The 25,252-nt window shown below is 41.4% G+C and overlaps 2 protein-coding genes across 2 annotated transcripts in view; both read left to right on the forward strand.

Moving 5' to 3' along the window:
- Positions 1 to 25,252, forward strand: part of LOC126562922 (non-structural maintenance of chromosomes element 1 homolog) — a 260,347-nt gene that overhangs the window by 94,742 nt on the left and 140,353 nt on the right. The window lies entirely within an intron of this gene.
- Positions 14,848 to 25,252, forward strand: part of LOC126561982 (agrin) — a 46,382-nt gene continuing 35,977 nt past the window's right edge. Inside the window, exon 1 of the mRNA XM_050218382.1 lies at positions 14,848 to 14,998. Within this exon, the coding sequence (XP_050074339.1) occupies positions 14,938 to 14,998 (61 nt within the window). The 5' untranslated portion in view covers positions 14,848 to 14,937. The remainder of the gene's footprint in view (positions 14,999 to 25,252) is intronic.

The following is a 25,252-nucleotide window of genomic DNA, read 5'->3' on the forward strand; positions in this document are numbered from 1 at the left end:
CTGCGACGCAAGGGTAGTTTTCGCTTTGTTTTATTGGCGCAGATCGACACGAAACTCATGGTCACCTCGCTGGCTACAACCTTTGGATGGTGGTGATGGTATGAAGTTTCACCCAGCCAGCGGATAATAGAGTGAGGAGGGGATTGGCTGTCCAATGTTCATACAAACAGACAAACACACACAAAGAAGTTGCGGTTTGTTGCGTCGTTTGTGTAAGAACCCTAAAGAAGGGGTGAGCATTGATTCGCATGTAAAGGTGAACGCGCCGTACAGGTTTGTTTTCTCACCACCACCCTGCTCCATTGTGCAGTGTGTTCTTCGCAACCGAACAACATCCGATCGTATCACGGCGCGTCAGTGCGTGATCGTGCAAAGTCTAACCTCAGTGGAGAATTCCGCGTGAAGAACACTAAACGTGAAGTCAGGGAGCATACTATTCCGATCGTTATTCGTTTACCGCTGCAGTGCCAGTGAAACTTCACCCGAAGAGTTCAATTTGAGGTTATACTACAAACAGCTACCATCCATGGGTTACCGTCGACGTCACAGAAGCCGCAGCCGGGATGGAAGCCCGGAGCGCACCAGCTCAAGGTCAACGGAGGCAAGCTCGATGCATCAGTACAACGCAACAGCTTCGGCCGAAGGTGACGAAACATCCGGCCATCGGACGTCATCGTCACGTCTTCATCACAGGAGTCAACGTCACCACCAACACTCGGATCGACCTCGCCGGCGTCGGGAACGGCCGGAATGGTTGAAAATGATTCTACGCGCACAACGACAGTTCGTCTGGGCGATACTGATGACGGTGGGAGTTTGTCTCAAGCGTGGCGCACAGTTTGTTAGTGATGTGTTGCTGGGTGCTCCAGTACCAGCTGCACCATTAGAGAATCGTCCACATTCGGGTCCAGGTGGTGGTGATCGTTCCAGTTATCCTGGTGCAACTTCAAGCTCCACGGAAGTGGTTACCAGGGGCCATACCGAACTGCAGAGATCTTCTACGCCAGATGATTATTCACCGTCAACAAATAGGAGAGCGATCGTACCTCCGGAAGATCTGGACTGATCTGTGAAGTGCTGTAGTGGAAGTGAAAACCCTCGAAATAGGTGACGGCAAAAAAAGACTTGTAACTTTTCTTCAAAGACTTCAAACAAAACTCGAATAGCATATTTTCGTGTATGAAACATGTTTTAACTTTAACTGCATGAAATTCAATAAACGGTTGTATTAAGTGAGTTTAAAAAATTGTTCAATTTAATTATTGGAATATTTAACACTTCGATCTTTACCACTTCCTTTCCATACTTAAATTCAAACCCCTAATTCAAACTTCCAAAGGTGGCAGATGTTTAAAATTCCAAATCTTCCGAACGAACCGTACACAAACGGAGGCGACTAGCGTTGCCTACATTTAGTGCCTTGAAACGTTTAACCTTGTGGTTTCAATCGGCATCGTGAGCCAGCCGGCTTTGGAATGAGGTTTTTGAAAGTCTGATACGTTTGATGATGAAATCGAATAGTTTTTTTTCCCTAACGTTGTTAATTTTATTGCTATCAACTCCGTACCCCTTCACGCATACAAAGTTAGTTTCGTATTTTACGATGTCAGTTAGAGGGAAAACAATTAATTTTGCACTTTAAAATTCATTAACCAGCAAGATTAATGCACTTTCCCTGCTCGAACCATTCAAGATCGTGTCTGGCGCACTTGACAAATATGTCTTAATAAGAGCGCACGGAAATGGGCGTCCTGGCACCTTATCCTACACACGAGTAACAAAGTCATCACTAGCTCACGGTCCAACCGGAATCGGTACTCTCGCGTTTTACACAGTGGGAATAGCACTAACGTAAGAAAAGTAACAGTGAGTTTCCTCGCACATGGGTGAATTTTTCTCGCAATGCGATAATTAACTCTGAAGGTTTGGGCACGTTGATTTATGCACGTTATTTATTCCTTGTTGCGTGAGATGAATTATACGATGGTTGTATCGTTAGTATTGGTGTGAACAGTTTTCTGGAATTTCCACCAAGTTCAATGGATGCTCAGTGTCGTTCAATCAATCTTGTCATCGAGAGACATGATTTCATACAAACAGTGGCTTAGTCTAGATCTCTCTTCGTCGGGCTTGAACAGAAAGTGAAAGTGTTGGGTGTGAATTCTCACAAGGATTGCCCGCAAAAGTATGCGTCTGCGTATTTTTGCTGATAGCTGTCTAGCCTGTAAGTAAGAAATAATGGAGATAAGAAAGAAAGATTTTTGTCTACATTATTTAGAGGTACACAACTATATTAAATTTCAGTTCAAACTTCATTGTAATGTCTCATGTAATAATGAATAAAATGATACATTTGACGTTGACACTTACTCATAGTATCAAGTCAAATCTTACTGGTACCTCACCGTTGATTTAATGAAACAATTAAACACCACAAACGTTATTTTCCACATACCTCCTCCAGCATGAAGTTATACGCGAGAACAATTGGCTCATCGAACCATTACAATTTACATAAACTGCTCCGCTCTACTTCATGTTTCCAAGATGCATTTTTGGATCAACTAAAAATGAAGAATGAAAGTGCTTCAAAGTATTGTTATTGCTTCCCTAAAAGTGGACGGAATCTATGTAAAAGCTACCGAAAGCTGTACTTATCTTTAATTTTCTTACCGTTTATTCCACTGAGCGCCGGACAATGGGGACATATCCCGTGCGGTTTAATTATCCGTAAACGTTACTCAGCAAAGCACAACAGGCATTCAAATCGTCCAAAAGTTTGAATAACTTCAATCCCTACGCTCGGCTCATAAAAGAAAAGCAATAAAACCATTCCCGTTTGAACCGTTTCTTCATCGATTGTTTGACGCATCGTCCATTCTACCGTCGACATACCAAGACGCTGGCTAAAAGGAAATCCCTAGTGCCAACCATTACAATACAATACTATCAACAAAACTGCGAAAAAGACAAGCACAACCCTCAAGCTCAGAAAAGCAAGCAGCCAACCGTAGGAAAACCACCTTCCAGCGATGTTGGTGTTGGTTTGGTTGTACGGAAGTAAATAGGTCAACGGAGTAGTGCCCGCTGTGCAACGAACCGATGCATCCCGAAACGGTGCTACAGTTCAACGAACGCCACTCTCACTTTCGATCCTTTTTAACATAACAGACCCGACACCGTTGCAACCGCACGGTCGTCTGACATTCGTTAAGGTGTTGAAAATACAAACATTAAAAGCTTGCATAGTGTAGCACAAGACCAATCCGATACCGAAGCACGATTTTTCATTAGCGCTCGACATGCGGCAGAGGCTAAAAATCACATAAAAACCTTTTTAATCGTGCCCTGTACCCGTGATCATAGGAGGACACTGCTGATGCTGCTGCTGTGGCTGAAACATATCCCCTGCCAGAAGAGATTTGTGTTTGAAGGAGAGAAATTTCAATTTGTCCTCCGCAATCCCATTTGCACCTCGGGATGGCAATATAAACCGTTCCGCGCGGTAGTAGTCGCTAGAGGTAAAATATAGCCACAAGTGGCTTACAAATAAAATGTTCATTGCTGCCACCGGTAGCATTAAGCACAGTATGGGTAACGACAACTGCAAAATAAGTTAAACTGGTTTTTGTGCTTAAAGGTACATTAAAAGTTTGCAAAACATACTCCACAAAAAAAATCCGACCGATATTCTAACTGCTTCTCCGAGTTTATTTAAAATGTTTGTTAAGAATTTCCATTACTGCATCAACTTCTTCAACATAAACTAATAACAAATTTTCAAAAATATTTGTCACTTTTTAAGGCATTGATCTTGCTGTAAATGCGTCACTACGTTTATAAATTGAAAAAATGATCAAAGACATAAAGAATTTCCAAACAGAAAAACGTTGCTAAATTATTTATTTTTAATCCATAATGTCACAAATGAAAACATACTTTTATCACACCAATATGTTATTTCGCTTGGGCGAAAACATTTGCCCATCAGTGTACTTAAAAGGTTAACGCAACCAGCAAATGTCACGCTTCGTACAACCGGCCAACCATCTTCAAAAGTTCGTTATTTATTTTCCCTTCGGTAGGTTTCCCTTTTTCTGTTTCGATTTCCCTTTCAATGGTACTGCACTTCCTTTCAATGTCTACCGGTGAGGATGATTGGGAAAAGTGTGACCCACGGGATGTGTTTTCACCCTCCTCACACACATACGTACCCCACCGTGCCGATCGCTTCCTACCATCTAATCTGGACCCCATGGAAGACGGTTTTTGCTTAACGCGACCAAACAAGCAATTAAGCGAACGATAGCCGATCAGCTAGCACGATCCGCCCCAAACTCACCCGAGGGATTCGCTTCACGACTAAACGTACAAGGAAGAGAGACAAGTGGCCTCAACACATTCATTGAAGGGTTCGTGCCGACAAAACGGCACCTCGTCCGAACGGCGGACGAGAACAACCACCGAATGATGGGCATCGTGACAGAAGAAGCCCTTTCCGGGGCCGAGGACCATTGATTGCATTAGATAAACAATGCCATAACCTGTGGGTTGCCTATGATGGTTGCCCTTTCTCCGGTGGCACTCGAGACACGCGAAGGGACGTCACGAATTAGACGTCGATGAAGGCACCGGTTAGCCACCGAGTAAAAGTCAGTACATACAGTAAAACGGGTACGTGTTCGGGCTAGTCTTTAATGCAAATATACATCTTCTTGATCGACAGGGTTCGGTTTTTGATGCAGATGAAGTAAAGGTTCACATTAAAACAAATGAGGAAAGTTTTATTTGATTCATGAGCAATGAGTTCATTTTCTTTATTCGATTTATGAGTTTGATGAAAATTACGTGCTAAGTGGTGGTACAATTGGTTGCGGATTACGATTCCTCGCTGGTTGTATTGAAATAGAAGTGCAATTTGCGCCTTGCGCTCTCCAAACAAGTTGATTTACAAATAGAAAAGTTTCTTACTTTTGTATTACTAATGTGTTGTAAAGAAGCAGTAATGAAATGAATTAATTAAATGAATTTTACTTCGCTTAACGATAGAGCGACATGACATATACGGCTTGCGTCTTATTGTAGAACTTTCTGTGGTTGATCTGGTTTTTGGTTTGGTGTCCATTTTCATATTAGATTCTCAATCATATCAAATTCAATACATGACTATGTATTTTATATGCATTTTCCACTGACTTCTGTTTGTTTTGCACTTCTTCAACAATTCAACCTTTCTTCCTTCTCTTTTGCCTTTTCTTTTTCATTGTTCTTTTTATGTGTTTCAATTCATGAAATATGTCTAAATGTTTCTGCAAAAATACTGTTCTGTTTAATGTCTTTCTTATTGAATAATATTCGTTTTTAACGCACACATTTGCTGTTTGATATTTGCTCTTTTTTATTTCTAGCACACCAACCGTTTTGTTGCGCATTACACATTCGTGAGAGCTGATATTATTATATCTATACATTTAATTATGTAGCTCTTAAGAAGCTCAATTGAAACATATTTTACAAACTCATGCAGCTCATTTCTGCAGTTCAACAAACCCTTGTATGTTCCTTTTTTTTACATATCATCGTGCAAAGGTTTAGCCTTCATTCATTCAGACCCAACGCAGCACGGTTTCTCGATCAGCGGCTCATCGATTTTCAACGAGAGCCTTGTTCACCTTTGCCTTGAGGTTTCGGGATGAAACCATGCTGACCTATGAAGCGTGCGCAAGAAAAAAGGGAAAACCGCATTGCGCTCTCAAACGCACCCACCTCATCGTTCCCAACCGTACCGAGCAAAAGCGCGTGCTAAAGTGAAAGTGAAACGGCGATCCATCCGAAATGGCGTGCGAAGGGACTGCCTTTTGCGAGAAAGACACCATAGACACTTCCTTCGTGTTCGAAAAGTGAATCTGATCTGAACGAGCTCGTCCCATCTAAATGAGCGGTCTTGCTGAAATGGCTTGCGGGTGCATCAGAAGAAAATTGCTTTCGAAAGGTGCGCATCACTGCGTTTGGCTATTCTTCCTGCCATACTGCTATGGAGAAAAGATGCCATCATAATAGCCGGTCGGGTCGCGATCGATTATTTCGGGAATAACCTTTCGGTGACTCGGGAACCGATTTTTTTGTTTAGACAATGCACACGACTAGGTGTTGTGTGGCATATGAAGCTAGAGCGTCAATAATTATTATCCCACAAAAAAAATCCTCTTGGAACTTTCTTTGCTGCGTTCTTCGTTCCAGTGTGTGCGGCGGATCCAAACTTAGCTACACAGGAAGTTTCAACCGATTTAACATCCATAACTTTGGCAAAACAAATGCTCATCCGTCCTCTCATGCAGCTAATCGAACGTTGAATGAAAATGAAATCATGGCGGAAAAAAGCACAACAAGCTGAGTTGGAAAGTTTGACCAAATTAATCCTTTTTATGGTGAAAATATTAAAGGAAACCCATATACTATATCGTTATTTCATACTTAAAAGAGCGTATAGCAGCCAAATTAGCAAGTGTGTCGAACCTGCCGCCCATACGCCTGAAAAAGTACTTATTTAAGATAAAGACACAACTCAATAGAAGTCGTAGGTAAATAATTTTAAATGTTATTAAATTTGTACTATAATAAAACCTCATGTAACCTGTATACACTAATGGGTGGTCTTAAGAATTACTGAAAAGACACCTACCACGTAGTTGGATAGTTTGTCCACGCTGCGGGGGAACAGTTCAGATGAGACTTGAGCTCAGATATTGCCATTTCAAGACTGGTGTAACTGTTGTTTCTGCTACTGAAACGCCAACTACTGTTATTAACGCACCGATATTAAAATTTGTTGCAGTTTTAATACCAACAGTGAAGCTACTGGCTTTGCTTGCACATACATCTTTTATTGTATGTCTTTTACATTTATTGTTTATAGCATAATTTTGTAAATTAAATTATGTAAACATAGAACCATGTAAACAAGAAAGTTGATAACACAAACACCCTAAGCATAGTTCCTGAGTTAGATGCATTTGCTCTTTTCCTGCCTTTCTATTCGAATAGCAAGGAACTTCTATAAAGTCATCCTGCTCTTCCCAGCCTCCTCTAAACCTTAACTAACTGTGATTTAATGTAGCTCATCAGTTTGAAATTCTAAACCAAAAAGTTTTTCTGCTAATTTATTCACTATCAGTTGCCAAACTTCACTCACTCATACACGAAGCATTCAGGAAGCTCTAGCACCCATTATCATTAAAATTAAGATACAGATGCACGGCAACGCCACCCGCCCAAGCTTGAAACCCCCATAACAAACCAATCCAATTTGCATACAAAGTACCGCCCGCCAGTTATGACGAGGGTCAATTCATTTCGGGGATTGTATCCTAGCCTTTCCTTCAGCCTATTAAAACGCTCCTGGCTTCCAAACTTAAAAACTCTTCCCGATCGCACTAATATGACCATCGTTATCGAAAGCTTTCGCACGATTTGGACGAGCTTCCGGCCATTTGGCAGCGAGAGTCTACAACACGAAACAAAAAAAAACGTTGAAACCCATCCGAAAGCAGGGATGAATGACGATTTTGGTGCAAAATTGACGAGCTTGTGTGAGGAAAGCTACATGCTTGAGCCGTTCGCTCAATTAATTCACTTATCGTCCGGTTAATCTTAATTGACGTTTCGACACCTTACCGCGCTCGATTAATCTTCCAGCGGGCTTTTCTTTCAGCATGATTTAGTTAATGTCTGTAGATGAATAAAAAGTGTTCTGCTTTCTTCTGTAGTTCTTTCTAACTCTGCTTTTTGTTTGTTTTTTTTTTTGGCGGTGCAGTGAAAATAAATCGATTTTTTAATAGCTTCGGCTTGCTGCTGCTGCAGAGGATGTTTCATTTTGGTTTGCGTTTTATTGTTATTGGTCGTTATACCACAACAATAAAAAACACTAAACGCAAAAGCGAATTATAAAAGCACAGTAACTGGTATCAAATAAAACAAAGCATAGACCCGTTCAACAACCAGCTCTTTTTTAACAAGCCATCAAAAAGGAAACGTAACCATCTCATAATAGGAGAAATTGAGAAATTTACGATAAGCTAGACTCCATCACTATCACCGGTATCGGTCGCATTCGTATGATTTAGATTAGGACAGGTTTGAATGGAGTTCCTGTATTAATTTGCTGTTCAAGCTGAACGAGACGGCGTTGTGCAGGTTGAACAGGGAAAATGGTTTCAATTTATTTGTACCTTAAATGCGCATTCATTCGTCGCTATCAAATGTTTTTAAATTTATCAATTTTAGTTTTGAATCGAATTTTACGAACCGTAATGAGTAAATGTAATTGATAATTTTATTTTGTTTAATAATATGTTAAATGAAGTTTAAAATGATTAGTTATTTCTTTTTTCCAAACTTCTAATCAATATTCATTGCAAGAGTTCAATAGTGAGTTAATTATAGTATCCTATCTATTCATCAATTACTATTTTTCTTCAGATATCTTCTTTACTTCTTTCGATCATACGATTTAGCTACACACTGTAGCTAAATCGTAAGATATTTTTCTAATTATTTGTTCAGTTTCACTTAATTTTTCATTGATAATACATTGTTTCAGATTTACCATAATTTCCTTAAATGTTTTTAAATGACTTACTTTTTTTTCTTTCCCCAAGAAAGGCATAACCGACAGAATTAAATTGCTCCCTATTACACTTGCTTTAAAAAATACTAAAATTTCCCGGAAGGTGTTAAAATTGGTAAGAAAACTAAGGAAAACCATTACAACAACCGGACACATTGTATTTGCGCAATGTAGCGAACATAAATCTGTAACCTCTGTTCCCATGCTTCAACATTCCCGCGAACGTGAGCAAAAAATTAACCACATACTCCTAATAAAAGGGAGCACACACGCACACATAGTACTCCTCGCTAGCTGCTCTACTGGAGCAGCCTTTATTTTCTCAAAACCGTTTCGATTATCAGCAATTTTATGATTAACTTTCAACTTCGTTCCGTCCCGGATGCCACCGGGATGTTTATCTAGATCGAACGAGGCGCAATGTGCGCTGTCATTTTCATTTCCGAAGTGACACAAAACGCGAGCCAGCTGAAGAAAGGCAAGAACGACGAAATTGTAACACACTTTAACAACTAGAGTATGGGCGCGGTGCGACTGATTTTCCCTTTCTTTTGGGAAGGGTTAAGAAGCACTAAAATGAAGTGCTGTGTAGTGTACTCGTCGGCCGAAAATCGCTTTCTCTGCTATGCAGTGTACCGGAGAAAGAAAAACAATTAAATCATGCACTTCGTAGAATCGATACTGACGTTCTGATTGTGTATGAACTCCAGGCGTGCAGCTCGTCCGTGCGAAATTAATTAAGCAAAACGATGAAAGTGTTTTGTACATCGTATCTCTGTTCGCTTCCTGCCATTTTAAACAGAGGAGTTAATTGTTTTGATTTCGAACGATTTAAGATTAAATTCATTTGAGCCATTTATTTGCATCATCTTGTATGATAAACTTTCACTCTAGACAGAAGAAAGGGATCAAGTCTTCCTCACATGTGAAATGCGTTCGTCTGGTTAGGATTGCTCCAATTTAAACTGGCTTCTCTTTATTTTATTTACCTAACGAGATTCTTTTGATCAGGTTGTATAATTGATGAATAAAATAACTTTTGTTTTGTTTAAATATTTTGTTTAAATGTCAATAATAATCATAAAAAGTTCATTCATCGTTCATCTAAAATTTCTCTTCTATTCCTTAAAGAACTCCAAACCAAATATATCGCGGTATCGTTTTCACAGCTGTATACTGCACCCGGTAAGCCACACAACCACCCATATGGTACTTCCTGATGGAAAGTGAAACTTACTGCGCTTCAACTCTCCCGTAGGAAAAACCACTGTTCCCACACATTACCTCCTGCCACACGCCACACTTCTTCCTTCCAGTGTTGATCAGCTGTCGAACGAATCGTTGCGAACGGGAGCATTGAACTCACGCGGGCTACGAAAGGCGTTCAAAAAAAAAAAAGATAACTCCACGCTTGGACTTTTTCCCAAACAGTTAATCCGAACGAAAGTCATTGAGACTCATGCAATCACTAGACACAGCGCCATTCGGGCGCACTTTTCGCCCGGCACGCACTAGAACTTTCGATGTCGTGTGGTCGAACGATGTGGGAAATTCGTGTCGCCTGTCCGGGGACACGGGCGACATGTACCATGTGTTAACCCTTCCATTGAGGGAGCATTGGAAGTATAATAAATTTAAAATTATTATACGAAATAAAGAAAAACATAACTTGTTAAGTTCATCAAAACAACCAAATCAAACTGTTTAAAATTCATTGTTCTAATGACGAATCGTTGGAACAATAAATCAATGAAAAAAACACGAGCTTCAAAGAAACTTTAGAACTATAAAAAATGGCTAAATTTTGTATAACAATTGATAGTTTAACAAATAAAGTAGAATTCAATTCAATTCAATTTCCTAATTAATAAATCCAAAAATCATGAAACTTACCAGCATAAAAAAGAAATCTAAAACAAGATCTTACAGGGCGCGAAAAAAAATCTTACAACGAAATCTCGAAACACTAATGATAACGATTAAAATTGTACTGCTTCTCAGCTGTCTTGCGCTGGTCATCAATCTGTTACCAGTCGTTAAAGGGTTTATTGAAAGACGATTAAAGCAATCGTTGACCATACGATCCCCAGCTGCAGCGTTCTTCCCTTGAAAGGAGACAGGAATTGGCAACTTTAGCAGCTGTATTTCCTCCTTGTTAACCATCCCTTCGCCTGCTCCTCCACAACCCCATCGCGTCTTGCTGACCTCCTGCACGCACCAAACTACGATTTAAATTATTGCAGTTTCGTTCGTTTAGAAACGCAATTAGTTGCTACTGCCCACTGCTCCCGCTTGCTCAACGACACACTCACGAACACGGTTCTGCTCACCACACATGCCTCATAATCCCCGGCCAAACGCGTACCGCGCGCAAGGAATTATCAAACGCTGATCATCATCCGTCCGATCGTTACGCTCAGCATAATGCCCGGTCGGTGCGCTTGTAACCCCACATAATTTGACAGGAGGGAAAGTTGTCCGCCCGGTGACTCCGGGACCAGGCAGATCTGGTGGGTTTTGGGTTTTGTTTTTCTTCCCTGCCATCTGTTTGCTTTCGTTGCATTTTATGCTGCCGTTCGTACGTCTGTTTGTCTGTCTGTTTGTTTTTCGTTCCTAGATTTTCCTATCGCCCAAACAGAGAACATGGAAACTGGAATTAATGAAAGAAACCAGCCGGTTAATAGTTGATATCCCGTGTGCCCTGGCGTGCCCGGGGTGCGATCGCGATGGCCTGGATCTATTGCAAGCTCAGGCACGCCGGAGCCGCTTTCCGAGATGCGCCCCAAACTGGGCATCATAAATCATCAATCTCGGGCGGCACAAAAGCGCGAGCGAGCAGGGCGAACGGGGAAGTTCAAGATAGCTTCGTTGTGGTGAGGGTGGATGGTGTGCCTTTAAGCCTTGAACTACTGCACTCTGCTTGTATCGGCATACATCTGTACAGCTAACGGTGCACTGTCACGCTCGTGGAGCATCCTCCACAGTTGTCATTTGAAGCTGTAGGTTTGGGGGTTGCTGGCGTACTGTTGCTGAAAATATGATATTTAGCTTGCTGAATGCAATTTTTCCAGTGCTGTCGATTGAGGGGAAAGATAAATGGTAATGGAATATTTGCCGTTGAAAAATTGCTGATTTATCAAAAGACTTTTCACGCCTTACAGCATAAAATAGGTATTCTTATTGTACAAGTATTATTAATGATTGGGTAATTTAGTTTGCCATGTGGTTCGAACGAAACGTGAAGTGTTGGAGAAAATATGTTGATATGATCCTCGGTTAGCATTATTTTTAAAGTTATGTTTAAAAAATCCTCGAATGGTGTTTTTCGAAAAGGAAAATTGTGCACGAGACCAAGAGGAGCACAGGTAAAAGGTTGGTTGATAGAATTAGATGGAATCAAGCCTATATGAGAACGGATGCAGCCATGGACCGAGTTTACAGGAAACAGATTGATTAATTGACCATCTCATCACTACGTAGTAAACCCTGAGCACGAGCTATTATTTTTCAACCCATTCCTGGATGTTGAAAATATGAAGCACTGTAGAATTTGTTCAAGACTCTCGAGATCTCCCAACCGTTCCTATACACAAAAATTTACTCTTAAAAATATTCACACGTTCCTGACAAACCTTAAAGCTTTGTTTTGACCATCATCATTACCATCGTACCGGTGTGCGAAAACAAACCGCACGCGGCAAACACCCACCAGGTCTATGAAAACCACACTGGGCAGCAGAGAAAACAGTATCCGGCAAAAGCTAACAACCGGCCCCAGAGTGCGTTGCATTCTGCAATCTCGCCGGGTGCATTCGCAGTCCTCTGCCGTGCATCACCGTCCGCCGTGCAAAGGGAATGCACTTTCTCCCGTGCTTGTGTTGTCGACTCTCATCAGCTCTCTCATCATTTCTCCACCATTCTTCGTATCACAGCGAGACAAAGAGTGCAAAGTTTTGGCTCATTTCACTCACCATCGGAGAGGCAATTTTCCTGCTCATTTTCTTCATCCCTTCATGTGTTACAGCAGCAGCATCACGATCGTTCGGGTTTTCCCGCACGACTTCGGTAACTTGATTTCGGCTCTCTGGCGAAGATCGTGAGCAGCGGCAGCGGAGAAATTGCATCCGATGGCAAACGGGGAGCCCGGCGAGATGTTCCGCATCTTGATGAGAATGCGTGAGAGCGCCCGGTGGAGAAGGGAGAGCGATTTTTGCGAGCAAACATCCCCCACCCAGTTCGGAGAGGCTGGGCACAGTGGGATAGCTTCTTCTCCCGGCAAATGCTGCACCCGCGTACGAACGGCGGCGAAAGAAGCAGCAGGAAAAGCAAACAAAAGCCAAACTCACCACGATGCGCCCCAATCAATGGCCCCTCGAGGGGTGGAAAGATGGTGGGTGGCTGGACATGGTGGTAGATTGCGCTCGCGGTCGCTGCCCGTATGCGGTCTCGGGCTTTCTCTATAAATTCCGTAAGCCTTGGCATTGAAAATTCATTCTCGATTTATTTCTCCTTGGACTTGGACCAGTTTCTTCAAACTCACCTCCGGAACCCGGTGGCGTGTGTCGGTCGGATTGTTTCGCCTGTATTCGCTGTGCTTCCCGTAGTTCTTTGACGGCGCGCGAGTGCAAAGCCCGCTGCTCCAGTGTGTGGTGCTCCCGTGTGTGAAAAGGTGCGTTGAGTGCGTGCGTGATTTTGTCGTGCTTCACGCGATTCTGATCGTCGCTCGACATAAGGGTATTGTTTGTGTGACTGTGTTTTTTTATCGGATTGCTAGTGCACATAAAAATGAGTGATTTGTTTGACTGAAGTGCACATGACAATGACTTTAAAATTTAAGTGTCTCAATGTGAAATTGGACCAAAGATGCGACAAGCGTTTTTAAATTACTCAAATCTTTCTGTGGCATTTCGCGTGACAACTGAACTTTTTTTAATGTGAAATTGATTAAAGGTATCTTTCCTTTTTTTCTTTAAATTAAATCGACCATAATCTTCCCCCGTGCATCGAACACTTACCTCCCTTATCGTTTTCATCGTCGAACATCAACTGTGAAGTGAATGGACTGTGTGTCGTCTTTCTATCTTTTTTATTTTTTCACTCAGCCACTCGCGATCGTTCGTAGGTGTCACCCGACAATGCGTCTCGAAACTCAATTAAAGCGAACAAAAAAAAAAAAAAACTAACTCCAATCCGCGTGTGCTAAACATTCCATCCGTTCTATCGTCTCGTATGATCAGCCCGGCATGCTTTTCCTTGGTTTCGGCAACATTAAATCGTAATCATCACTAGTCCGTGATCAGGCTCTCGAGCAGCCACAAAACCAGATGGATTAATTAAGATGCACCGGAAGAAGGAGTTGCAGAATGTAATGACTGAAAAATCAAACAAGGAAACAACCAAAACGAGAAGTGAACCGTCGCGTCTTGGCCACAGTGTGTGCAGAGGAGTGCAAGCAAAGGAAATTGTCGTGTCGTGGGTTAATTAACGAGAATTTGTCATCCGCCCATATGCTTAACGTGTGTGTTTCGGATTCTTTTGATTGCTGTTTACTTTGGATCTGTTCTTCTGATGTATTTGCTGTGATTTATTTTATCTTATTAAAAGGATAAAAAATCCTTCTGCAACTTTTTAATTTTAATTAATAATTTTGAACAAAGCATCAATTTTATTTAACAAGTTCACTGTTAACTTTAGAGTTTCTTTGATGTAGGATTTTTTAAATTATGTGTATAGGGAGTTTTCATTTTGCATGTGATTCATTTTTCTTTTGATAGAGTTTGAATTCGTTTGATCACATTTTTATTTATTTTATTTTTTATACATTTTAATAATCGATTCGCTTTTGACTTTTGAAACGTTTGACAAAAAAAGAACTTTCTTTTCAACTATCAAACATATTTTTCACAATACATTACAGATTTATAAGACAATTTCGCATCTCTCATAGCTTTTAATTTGTGAAAATTTTTGCACATTCAATTTATATTTTACACTGCAAGGTACATCAAATACGTTTCTTTATCTTTAAATATGGTTTCAGCCTTTTAATGTGCCAGCAAAAAAGCGAAACAAAAATCAAAACTAAACTAAACTAAAAATAACAACAACAAAAATCACAAATAAACTCTTCCACCGTGTGCATCGTGTGCATCTCGCAGAGTGAAACAGACCGCGTACGGTTGAAAACAAAACAAAAATCGAGAGCACACAAAAAGTACGAACCAGTGCAGTAAAGTGAAACAGTGCAACATTCTTGCAACAGCCGCTGACATTTCCGAAACGGTACTTTTGTGAAACCTAATCGTGCAACGATGTGGAAACTGGTGACGCTGTTGGCGGTGCTGTTCGCGTTCGAGGCCAGTTTTGCAAAAGGTACGTCTACTCACAGTAGCAAAGACTTCATTTTTATACTTTAGGGTTCGGTACAGTTTTCGAGCAGAGATGGTGAGAAGAAATTCAAATTGTTTAATTTTTAATTTTTATCCGTTTTGTCTCGCTTGTGCTGCTTCCTCCCCATAAAAAAAAATGAAGACAATCACCCTTTTCGAGCATACAAGTGTTTCATTAAATTATTACTTGCTGCCGGTATGGGACCTTGGGATACAGGACACGTGTCCACTTCAGCCGTGCGAGTGCACCCTTTTAATTGAGGTCATCAACGGTTTGTCAGTAATTAAAACTTTGACCGTCACAAATTTGTGATCCTACGCCCGAGACGCGATAACCAGGCCTTAGTCAAAATAAAACGCAAGAGCACATCAACCAACGTACCAACTCCACTTGAACCACAAGTCTATCGTCAGGTTCGGTTCAAGGGTTATTTTTTTCTTTTTGCACGTTGATGATTTTGCAATCGTTTCGCAATTCGTGAAACACTTCTCGCCCACCGGGTTGGGAAGATACCGGCAAAAATGCCGGCTTCCGGACCGTTTCGGGACCGGATTCATCGTCCTGTCTCGTCGTTCGCCTGGTGGGAATGAATCCGGCTGACGAACGACACACACAAGGTCCTGTGAGTGTGTGTCTTGATCGTGTTTTCGTTTTGTTCTTTTGCTTGTTTGCTATTTTTTTATTCGGTTTTGTTTGGGTTTTCGGCAGTCTGTGTCTGATGCCTTGCCCACTGGATCTCAGGCAACAGGCAAACTCATCAACCGGATTTTGCTCATCAACCGGTGTATATTTTAAGCTTGCTTTAATGTACTGTATCTTTAATTTTGACAAGTTTGGTATTATGGTAAGAAGGGACACGTAGGAAGCTATTGTTTTGCAGTATTTTGTCTCAATACGATTTGTTAAATCTAATATTTTCTGTCAAATCCTTATGTAACATTTATATTTCAAAACGAAACATAACGCTTCTACACTACTGGAACACATCCTAAAAATTGAGAAGTTCTTTTATTTTGCATGCTTTTTATGTATTTATTTTTCTTTGTTTTTCTATTTTTTTGGATTATGCAACTTTGAGCAATTGCTGAGAATTAAATAATATATAATCTTACCTTTTTATTCTAATTTTAAATTATTTTCTTTGAAATCATGAAACTTAATATAATTTCAAGAATGCTATTGATTAAACAGATAAAATTATAACCTGTTTTTTTTATTTTTTAACTCATTTTATACTCCGTCGTTGCAATGAACAGTTTTAATGTTTGAAGTCCTTATTTCGTGAAGACATTGAATGCGAATTTAGAAAAATCACTTTAAAAATCACTCAAATCAAGGTAGTGAAGGCATTGAAAGAGTTCAATGTTAGCCACAATACAAACAATTTTCCGTTTTCCCTTCCTCATTTTAAATTCCAAAACAGCCATCAACTTATTTTATGTTAAAAATACATTTTAAAAAAGATTCCTTGAATATCCTAACTCATTTGCACTTACATTTTCATCCATTTGTTCGATGCGGCTCGCACAAAAAAGCAAAAATCGTTAAAATAAAGCATTAAAGACACGCGGACAAAACAAAATCAACACAAACAGAAACTAACAAAAATGATACGAACAGGCAAAAGAAGGCAACAAAACGCACAAACGACCGGATGAACCTAAAACCCCTTGCCCTGTGCCTAAACAACCGGCTTGCTTCCTTCTTCAAACCAGTCGCGCACCTTCTCGAAGAGGAAAATCAGGAGAAAGCACTGCCAGGATTTTATTGTGTGCGCGCGTTTTTGCTCTCCCTGTTGTTTGTAGCTTCTATTTTTCTACCCCTTTTTTGCTCCCCTTTTTTCTCCCGCATCCCTCTCCTCCTTCCGTTTGTTAACCGTTGCACATACGGATGAGTTTCACTTTCCATTTCACGGTTCCCTTGGCGAGAACGTACCAACTGCTCGACGTTAACGCTTAGACCAGTAACAGTCCGGAGGGTTTCGCATCCGCCAGCCCACAGTTTCGTTTTCTAGCCCTCCCCATCTTTCCACTTCCTTCTTCCCCCACCAATGGTATATGGCATTCCCTATCAACCGGATGCTGCATAAACATCGTGCATGTTCAACTACCACTACTGAGCTCAACCTCAAAATCTTACCTTGACGTCTAACCTCTTGGTGCGCTTGAATGTGGGCAGCATAGCCACATATTTGCTTTAACGCTCATTTCCCACCAGACGCTGGAAGTGGTAGTGCTGATTTGTGGCAGCAAAAGAAAACGGCTCACTTTTCCCACCTCAACGTGCTGCAGCAGATCGGCAGCAGATCGACAGACACGACAACTTGTTAACCTTTTGGCCACGCAGTATGCGAGTCCGGAGCAGGATTCAGTATTCGGTCAACGGTCCTTACCGACCTCACCGAGACACACATCAAATAAAAGTTAATCGTTCTCCGTGCGCCAGTAAAGACGCAAGACGAATCCAGTGCAACTGTAACCTGCGTTGTCCTTGAATGCCGGGAGATAGGTTCTTGGTCGTGAGAATGGGGAAAATTGGAGGCTGTGGTGGATTCAGAAAACAAAACGAACAGCACGGCAAGTGAAGGGAAAGTAGTATCGTTTGCCTTGCCAAATGGGTGGTAATATCATCTCGTTAGGGATGTGAATCGTGAATTGATTCATTATTTTCAAGACCAGGGAGACTACCCAGCCAAGGACCTTGTGCTGGTTTCAGCGTAAATTGTTCTGTTTCTCATTAAGATTGGATGAATATCTCCCTGAATCCAAAACGATGGTTTGCATTCTCTGAAGATGTTGAGAGGTACATTTTCTACGTTAAGTGATAAAGTCACTGTGAGTTATTAAGTTAATTCAAAGTAACTCTTATGCTCTTATGAGGAAGATATTTAAATCACTGTATTTGATAATTTAGACTGACTATCCTACTACACAGTATTAGCAAATCCACAATTTAATAATTTGTAAAAGCCAAGCAGAACAGAAGACGTTTGGTTGCAATATAAACAGTTAGTAAAACTTTAATGTATTTTCTACAACTTATATTGCTTTTAAAGGCAGCAACATGTTATTAGTGTTTAAGAAAAATAATTAAAGATAGATTTTACAAAGCTCAAATATGCTTCAATGGTCACTCTTCTTTTGAGGCTCTTTGGTGTTCATGTTATCTCTAAACTCAGGAAGAAAATTCACAGAGAAACTAAAAGAAAGAAATGAAATTTGCAATGGCAAGCTACAGTTACATTTTGAATTCGATCCTTTTATTCCTCCCGACAAATAAAAACCTTGTTTTGTTACCGTTGGTAACTCGAGCTCTGCAATGATTGTATGCAGAAATAGAACCATTCTTGAACCATTTTCTACTCGCACAAATCGATCGTTGAAGTGAGTCCAAAGAACTGAAGACCATTTTCTGTTTTTCTTCACCCGCACTCGAAAGCTTGCTTGCAATCAATTTGACTTCAGTTGTTTGGTGAGATGTGCGTTTAGGGTAACACTCGAAGCGGCACGCGTTCTTGGGACTTGCTTAGCAACCAATCGAACGGAAAGCAAAAACAAACCCTCCAAAAAGTGAGCAACCACACTCGGACTGATTTTTGACTAGTGCCAATGATCTTCCAACCTGACATGAGCATCGCGGTTTGGAACTTCAATCAAGCCCGATTAATGCACCTATCGAGCGTACTCTAGAGAGGAAAACATCGTTCGTCGTTGATACACCTTTCTGCAAGACTGTTTTTAAATGATCTTATTGAGAAATGGGAAGAAAAAACACTTAGCCACGAGAAGAAAAAAAACATCCACACCACCGACCGAATGGATATCAATTATCCATTTTTTGTTCTTCACGTAGCAACCTCCCGCTTTCATGTGATCGACTCACGCACGGATGATTTCCATCCCGAACGCGAACCCAAACTCCGATAAATGACGTTTCACAAAAGCGATAACGATGAAGCGTAGGAGATTTGAAGCGAGCGGATTTGCAATCATCCCAGGTTCGACCGACCTTTCGGCGATCGAGTTGAGAGGGAGGAATCGGAACAGCTTACAGATGTACAAAAGCAGCATGTCCATGTTGGTACTCAAGGTCCCTGAACCCTTTGGCTTCTTGTGCGAGGGGGAGGGTGGCTTGTGTAACGCGAACAACTGCAACTGGTTGTGCCAGGAAGAACCAAAACCGGGTGTGGTTTGTGTGCAGCTGTTACCAGCTGGAAGATGGCAGAATTACTGTCGCTGCTTTACTGCAATTTTGCGCTCGAGGCAGCGTCTTTTTAATGTTGGAAATTTGCGTGGCTTCAGAGATGTGCAAGAAATGCTAGAGTTAGATTTCTTTTTAAAAAAATGTAACGAATAGTATTGGAGTTTTTCGTCTTTGTGGAAGAAAATGGAAGCAATTGCTCCAAAGAAATTTAAAAAAAATCTAAGACGTGGGACAATGATCTATTTCTTAACGCCCTGCACATTCACGCTCACCTTCCATTTTGAGCCGTATATCAGCGGGCGTTTCACATTCAATATATCATTATCAAGCTTGTCTTCTCGCGTCTGTGAAAAAAAAAACCGACCGTTCAACACTTCTTCCTCAAGCATGGCTTAATGGCTAATCCACCAAAAAAAAAAAAAAAAGAAGATCCATTACATGATCCCGCCGCAAGTACATTTTTAGCCAACGTCATCTGAGCGGATGATCCCCAGGTCTAGGTCTGATGAAGATGTACGTCCCACGAGTTTAATAATTCAATTAAATCAAATCACTCTGACAGAGTGACCACAAAAACGGCACACTGCGTTGTCTCACGCAAGGATAGTCCTAGAGTGCCCTAGGAAAACTCTAGCGCCAACCGGTTCACTTGGTCCGCCAACAGTACTGGATTCCCTTGCCTCCAGCTGTTGGAACATCCAACATGATTTTCGCATGTTCATGCGATCGTATTTACTTTATCCCCCTCCGCTAGGTACTTCCAACCCTCCCAACCCCTTTACTGGCTTGATACTGTTTGGGCAAAAAGATGCTTCACGCACACGACGATGATTTACGACCTCCCCACTCGATCGTCGACGATCGTCATTCTGTGCAGCAGAAAAGCGAGCATACATGGTGCGAGGTGCAAAATCGAAACAGGAGTAAACTCCAACTGACAGATCCTCGCCGCTTCTTCCTTCAGCAGCTTTCCGTAGTGGGTCGGAGGTACGGGAAAAGAATTCGCCAATGATATCAACCATTCCGTTCGATCGTATTGTTGCGTCCAGCCTATGCCTTCTTGTCTGTTTCGTTCTCTATTCTATTTTTCACTTCTAGCTGCAGCCGTAAATTTACGCGCTCGTTAACTTTTATTACGAGCTGTTAGGACATGTGTTGTGCTGGAACGAATGTGCAAAGCAGCAGACGGAGCACGATACTTAGCGAATGGGAGGGAACGATTAGCACACTATTGCGTTGCGTTGGTGTGATAAAATTTTATTCTATATTTTACACTAATTGTAATGTCATGTACAACCACAATAAAGCTATAAGGGTTTGATTTAGGAAGATAGCAGATGATTAAAAAAAGAAAAATTGCTTTGTTTCCTTAACTTACACATTGAATATAATTTGAATACTTGCTTATAACTATTTATTAACATTCATAAGTTTTTGTAATAATGTTGCTGATCTAAGATTTTGTCTCATAAGATTGTACCGTCATAATAAATTAGAAAATTATTATTTTTCTATTGTATTTTCTTCTTAGAATGCAAACTTAGTTTATTTTAAATAATCTATTTTACTCAAAAAGAGAAATAAATTTTGGTAACAAAGATTTACGATAAATAAAAAAAATTGTTACTTTTTCATTATGAAATATGCTGTTCTGAAAGTAATTAATGTTTAACTGCAACAGTTTCAAGGATTTTTTTCATTCCCTTATAACCTGGCAGCCTGGCCATATTCCTTTAATGCTAAAGCATACAAAAATAATTGAAAAATAGTCAGCAAACGATTAAAACAAGATCAATATCGCGAGAAATCACGAGACAACCGGAAAACTGTCTAGAATCGCGCACACTGGGAGGTTCCGAGGTCCATCCCGCAATCTCATCCCCCGGCCGTATACCTGCTACTGATGCGTGTTAAAAGAGCATTGCCAAGCTATGTTCAGTTGTCGCTTTTGTTTGTTTTAGCTACGCTCGGTCTGGGCAGTAGCTGCCTGCCAGCGGGCATCCAGCCTGACGGTACAATGACTCTCCCGACGGTAACAAACCTCCACCGCTGTTGGCTTCAGAATCCAGGCGACCTAGGAATCCGGTAGAACCGCTTGTCCAACGGCGAACCTCAACCGTCTCCATCTCAGTATAAATTATCGGAAGAGCGTAGAGAATGAAGGCAGCAAGACAAACAAAAAAAAAGAGCAGCAACCATTCGCGAGATAAGATGACATGATAAGCGACGATTGGTTGGCGGTTGGGTCGTTGCTTTTGCTTTATGTAGTACCCCGCACACCGCTGGTTTGAGGCCCTTTCCCGTGGCGCTTGGCAACGGAGCTCGGAAAGATTCGCCGGAGCGATATAATTACAAGCCCGATCTGATGACGAGAAGATTTTTGCAACCGTGTAGATCTGGCACGCAGTGTCATAGTTTGACGGCTTGTTGGCGTGGTTGTAGGCGATCGGTAGCAATCTGGCTGCCAACCGGAAGGCTCACAGCGTAACGTCGAGACGAGCAAAGAAAATAGTTTCAGCGGTTAGTAACAGTTCTCGGCATTGAGGAAACCTCGACGTATCTCGCAATGTCTTAATACGCTCAACGAATTCTTAACCAAATTCTTGTAGCACTTTAGACGACCGACCGAATTCTGCTCGTTATTGGGAAGGCTCTGACTAAGCTTAGTTCCATGAGCTAAAACCATAACGCTCATACCGTTGCTAGCTGGCATCGTAAAACCTTTCGATGCTGATACAAAAACGGGCTAAAGCCTCAATCCACTCATGCACGGCAGTCCGACATCCGCAACGACGGGAAAGTTTCCTCTTAACCCGATTTTTGGTGTGGAAAAGGTACGAAACACTACCGATCTTCGGAACTCACTTGAAACAATGCTTCCTCCATCCTCTTCTCATACAAAGAAGACGAACCTTCACACGCCCCAAGTATCTTGCACCGAAAGTGTCGAATTATTTGAATATTCATCAGGGCCGCCGACTTAGCGCACACACACATGCGGTCGGAATTTGTTGACCGGACCGGCGAACTGAGGTGTTGAGATGTTACCCCACAAAACAGTGATGCGTTCCTGGCTCCGAGTGCCTGAACGGGGTTGAACAGGTAATGCGGAGCTGGTAGAGAGGTTTCGCACCGTTGACTTATCGGCAAAGTGCGGCGAAATGTTTTACGCCAAGAATTTCGTGCCCGTGGTTTACTGGTGCATGTACTGACGTGTGCGGTCGTGACCGCACACAAGCACAATCTGGGACGTTAAAATTTGTGCGAAATGTTGTGTAAAGGAAGGTGTTGAAAATGACTATGCTCTCCTTCCAGGTGAGGTCTGGTTTTTTTTCGGGTTTATTTTAGCGAAACTTATGGCGTTGACATGGGTCCAGATGTACTAGTGCAAAAGTAAACCATGTCACGAGGTAATCCTGTGTTCTTTTGGCCATAAAAGACAACCTTGTAGTGTCCAGAGTTTAAGAAGCATTAGTCTATGATTGAATAATGATACTAATTTCCAGTTATGTTTCAGTGTCAATTGATTATGTGACAAAACAATTCCAAAAGTCCTAATCAGCGGACACAAAAATTCCACCAATTAAAAAGAGAATTTTTTATATTTTTGCCTAATGCTAGGCAGTTGGACAGCACATATTTGTAAACTTTTTTTTAAAATAAATGTTGATAGAATAGATAAGAAAAATGCTTCCTATCCTTAACAGCCATGTCTTCTTTGTCACAATTAAAGCAAAAAAATCCTTTCATTACTGGTCCACTGCGCATTATCTTCGTGTCTAATCCAAAGCTTACATGGCCCACAGCTTACATGAGAGCCATCACATTACCTTGCCCAGCTAACATCAACATTCGCATGACCCTAATGGGCACGATGCACAAACGGTGCGTTTCGTCTCGCTAAATCAACAAATAAAAAACCACGGCCTGCAAAGCCGGCTCGATCTGATTCCATCGTTTTGCGAATGCAAAAAATCTTTTCCCGAAACGGAACTGAGCAACAAAAAACTTTGCTCGCCTCCATATAACACGGGATGATTTTCACGGCTCATCCACGGATTGAGCGTGTATTATACAATCGATGGTTACACAGCGGATTTTTTTTTTTTTGGCTTGGAAACCGTGAAAGTAATTTCACAACCCGATTAAAGCCAGCCAGCCACCGAATAACAATGAAAAAAACGACGGAAGATGGAAGATTGAACCACTTTGGTGCCGGGTTTTTTTTTTTTTTTTTTGTTGTGCAGGTTCTGCAGAGAGAAGAATGCAACAGTAACAAAAAACCTAGCAAATTGCAAGGATCAGTCAAGCGATTTGAGTATGCGAAATGCATACCTATCAGGCGCAACGCAACGGATTATCCTGTCCATGCTTGCAAATACGTTTTTGGGAAATAGGTCGATATGCATAAAAGGAAATTGGAAAACAAGCATTTCCGGAGATGCTGGTGATCAGAGGGAGGAGGGAAGAGGAGAGAGGGAGCTGTAAATTAGGCAAAGCGAACCTCTGTATCTAATCAACTGTGCAAATAAACAAACAAACTGAAGCGGAATGAAACAATTCCGAAAGTATCCGTACCCGGATTAGTGGACACGGCGAAAGATTCTGCACGCTAGTTAGAAGTTGTTTAGGGAAAGAACGAAACAAGAAGCTTCTATTCTGATTTCCCTAGAGTTTTTTTTATTTATTCGTTCACTGCTTCCACGTGTATTTGCATAAAGGAAAATGAAAGATTTCAACGAAACACTAAACGATTTTCTTGCTCATGCGACACATTTCGGGCATCTATCGGTGTCTCCGATTAGTTACGCTGCAGGGACAACACTTGTCGCTCAATTAGCAGTACGATTGCCACCATTTCCATCATTTCCACCTGCAGCACGAAAAGAAAACACAATCAAACAACCAGCACAGCGAGACCTACCGCGACGAACCAGTAAACCACCATCGGTGAAATTCATAGTTCCCCCCTTCATTCAGCGGCAAGAAAAACCTACAAAGGTGTCAAATGCTTGGTTCTGCTGCTGGTTTTCCGTGCCATGCCGTGTGTCGGGCGTGAGAGGCGCATGCAAGGTGTCCAACATAAACCGTATCGAAAAATGGGTGTGGGAAAACTCAAGCCACGCTTGTGATTTATGTAGGTTTGCCGTTTTTCTCTTTCGTCGCTCAGTTCCGGTGGCAGATCAAGCGGGTGCGATAGTGTGCTAGTGTTGGGTTGCACGCTTTGGTGCGTTGAAGATTGAGGTGACTCGCCTCACAGCACTGGTGGAAGGAGAGGAAAAGCAAAGTGATCGGATGATTTCTTGAAAGAAAGCTGACAATTGGAGGGAAAACAAACAAACACGGAAAAAAGCTTCTTTTCTTTCTCGTTCTCTCTCTTTCTTTGTTTTTTTTTCTTTCTGAATATTGTGGAAAAGAGATGCGGAAAAACACACGTTCGAAACACGAGCACATACACCGGGTGTTGTTATCAGCTCGGATACTTGGATTTTAGTGAGACGCTCGATAGCATCCCGATAAGGACTGTATAATGATACGCTTTCCAGCCTTCAAGGTAGCAGCACGATAGTTGTGATCAATTTTTGCTTCCTTAAATACAAACCTGTCAATTAATCCGGTTTTTTATGAAGACGAAAACCAGCTGGGTGGATGAGTGTAACGTTCCCACTGGCGTTACTTATTGCCAGCAAAAAACACATTATGTGTGAGGTAATTTTGCTGCATGCGATGTAATTAATTTAACAGTTTCGTAAGGTTTTATCTTCTGTGTAATCTATTTTATCACAATAACAGAAAAATAGACCATTCCACACACTCACAGAGGAACGGAACTGATCGATCTTTAAACTTTTCTCAAGCAATTCGAATTCAACGCCTATTGTTATGCAATCGAGCTACGATCACAAATTGTTGAATCCCCCAGTACAATCACGTGCCGATTATCCATTTTTCATCTACTATTAGCTGACGAATGGGGCTAGCAATCAGCTGACGATCAACATCCCAATCATTGCCACCTATTTGAAACACTTT

The sequence above is a fragment of the Anopheles maculipalpis genome, chromosome 3RL (assembly GCF_943734695.1).
Source record: "Anopheles maculipalpis chromosome 3RL, idAnoMacuDA_375_x, whole genome shotgun sequence".
Lineage (NCBI taxonomy): Eukaryota > Metazoa > Arthropoda > Insecta > Diptera > Culicidae > Anopheles > Anopheles maculipalpis.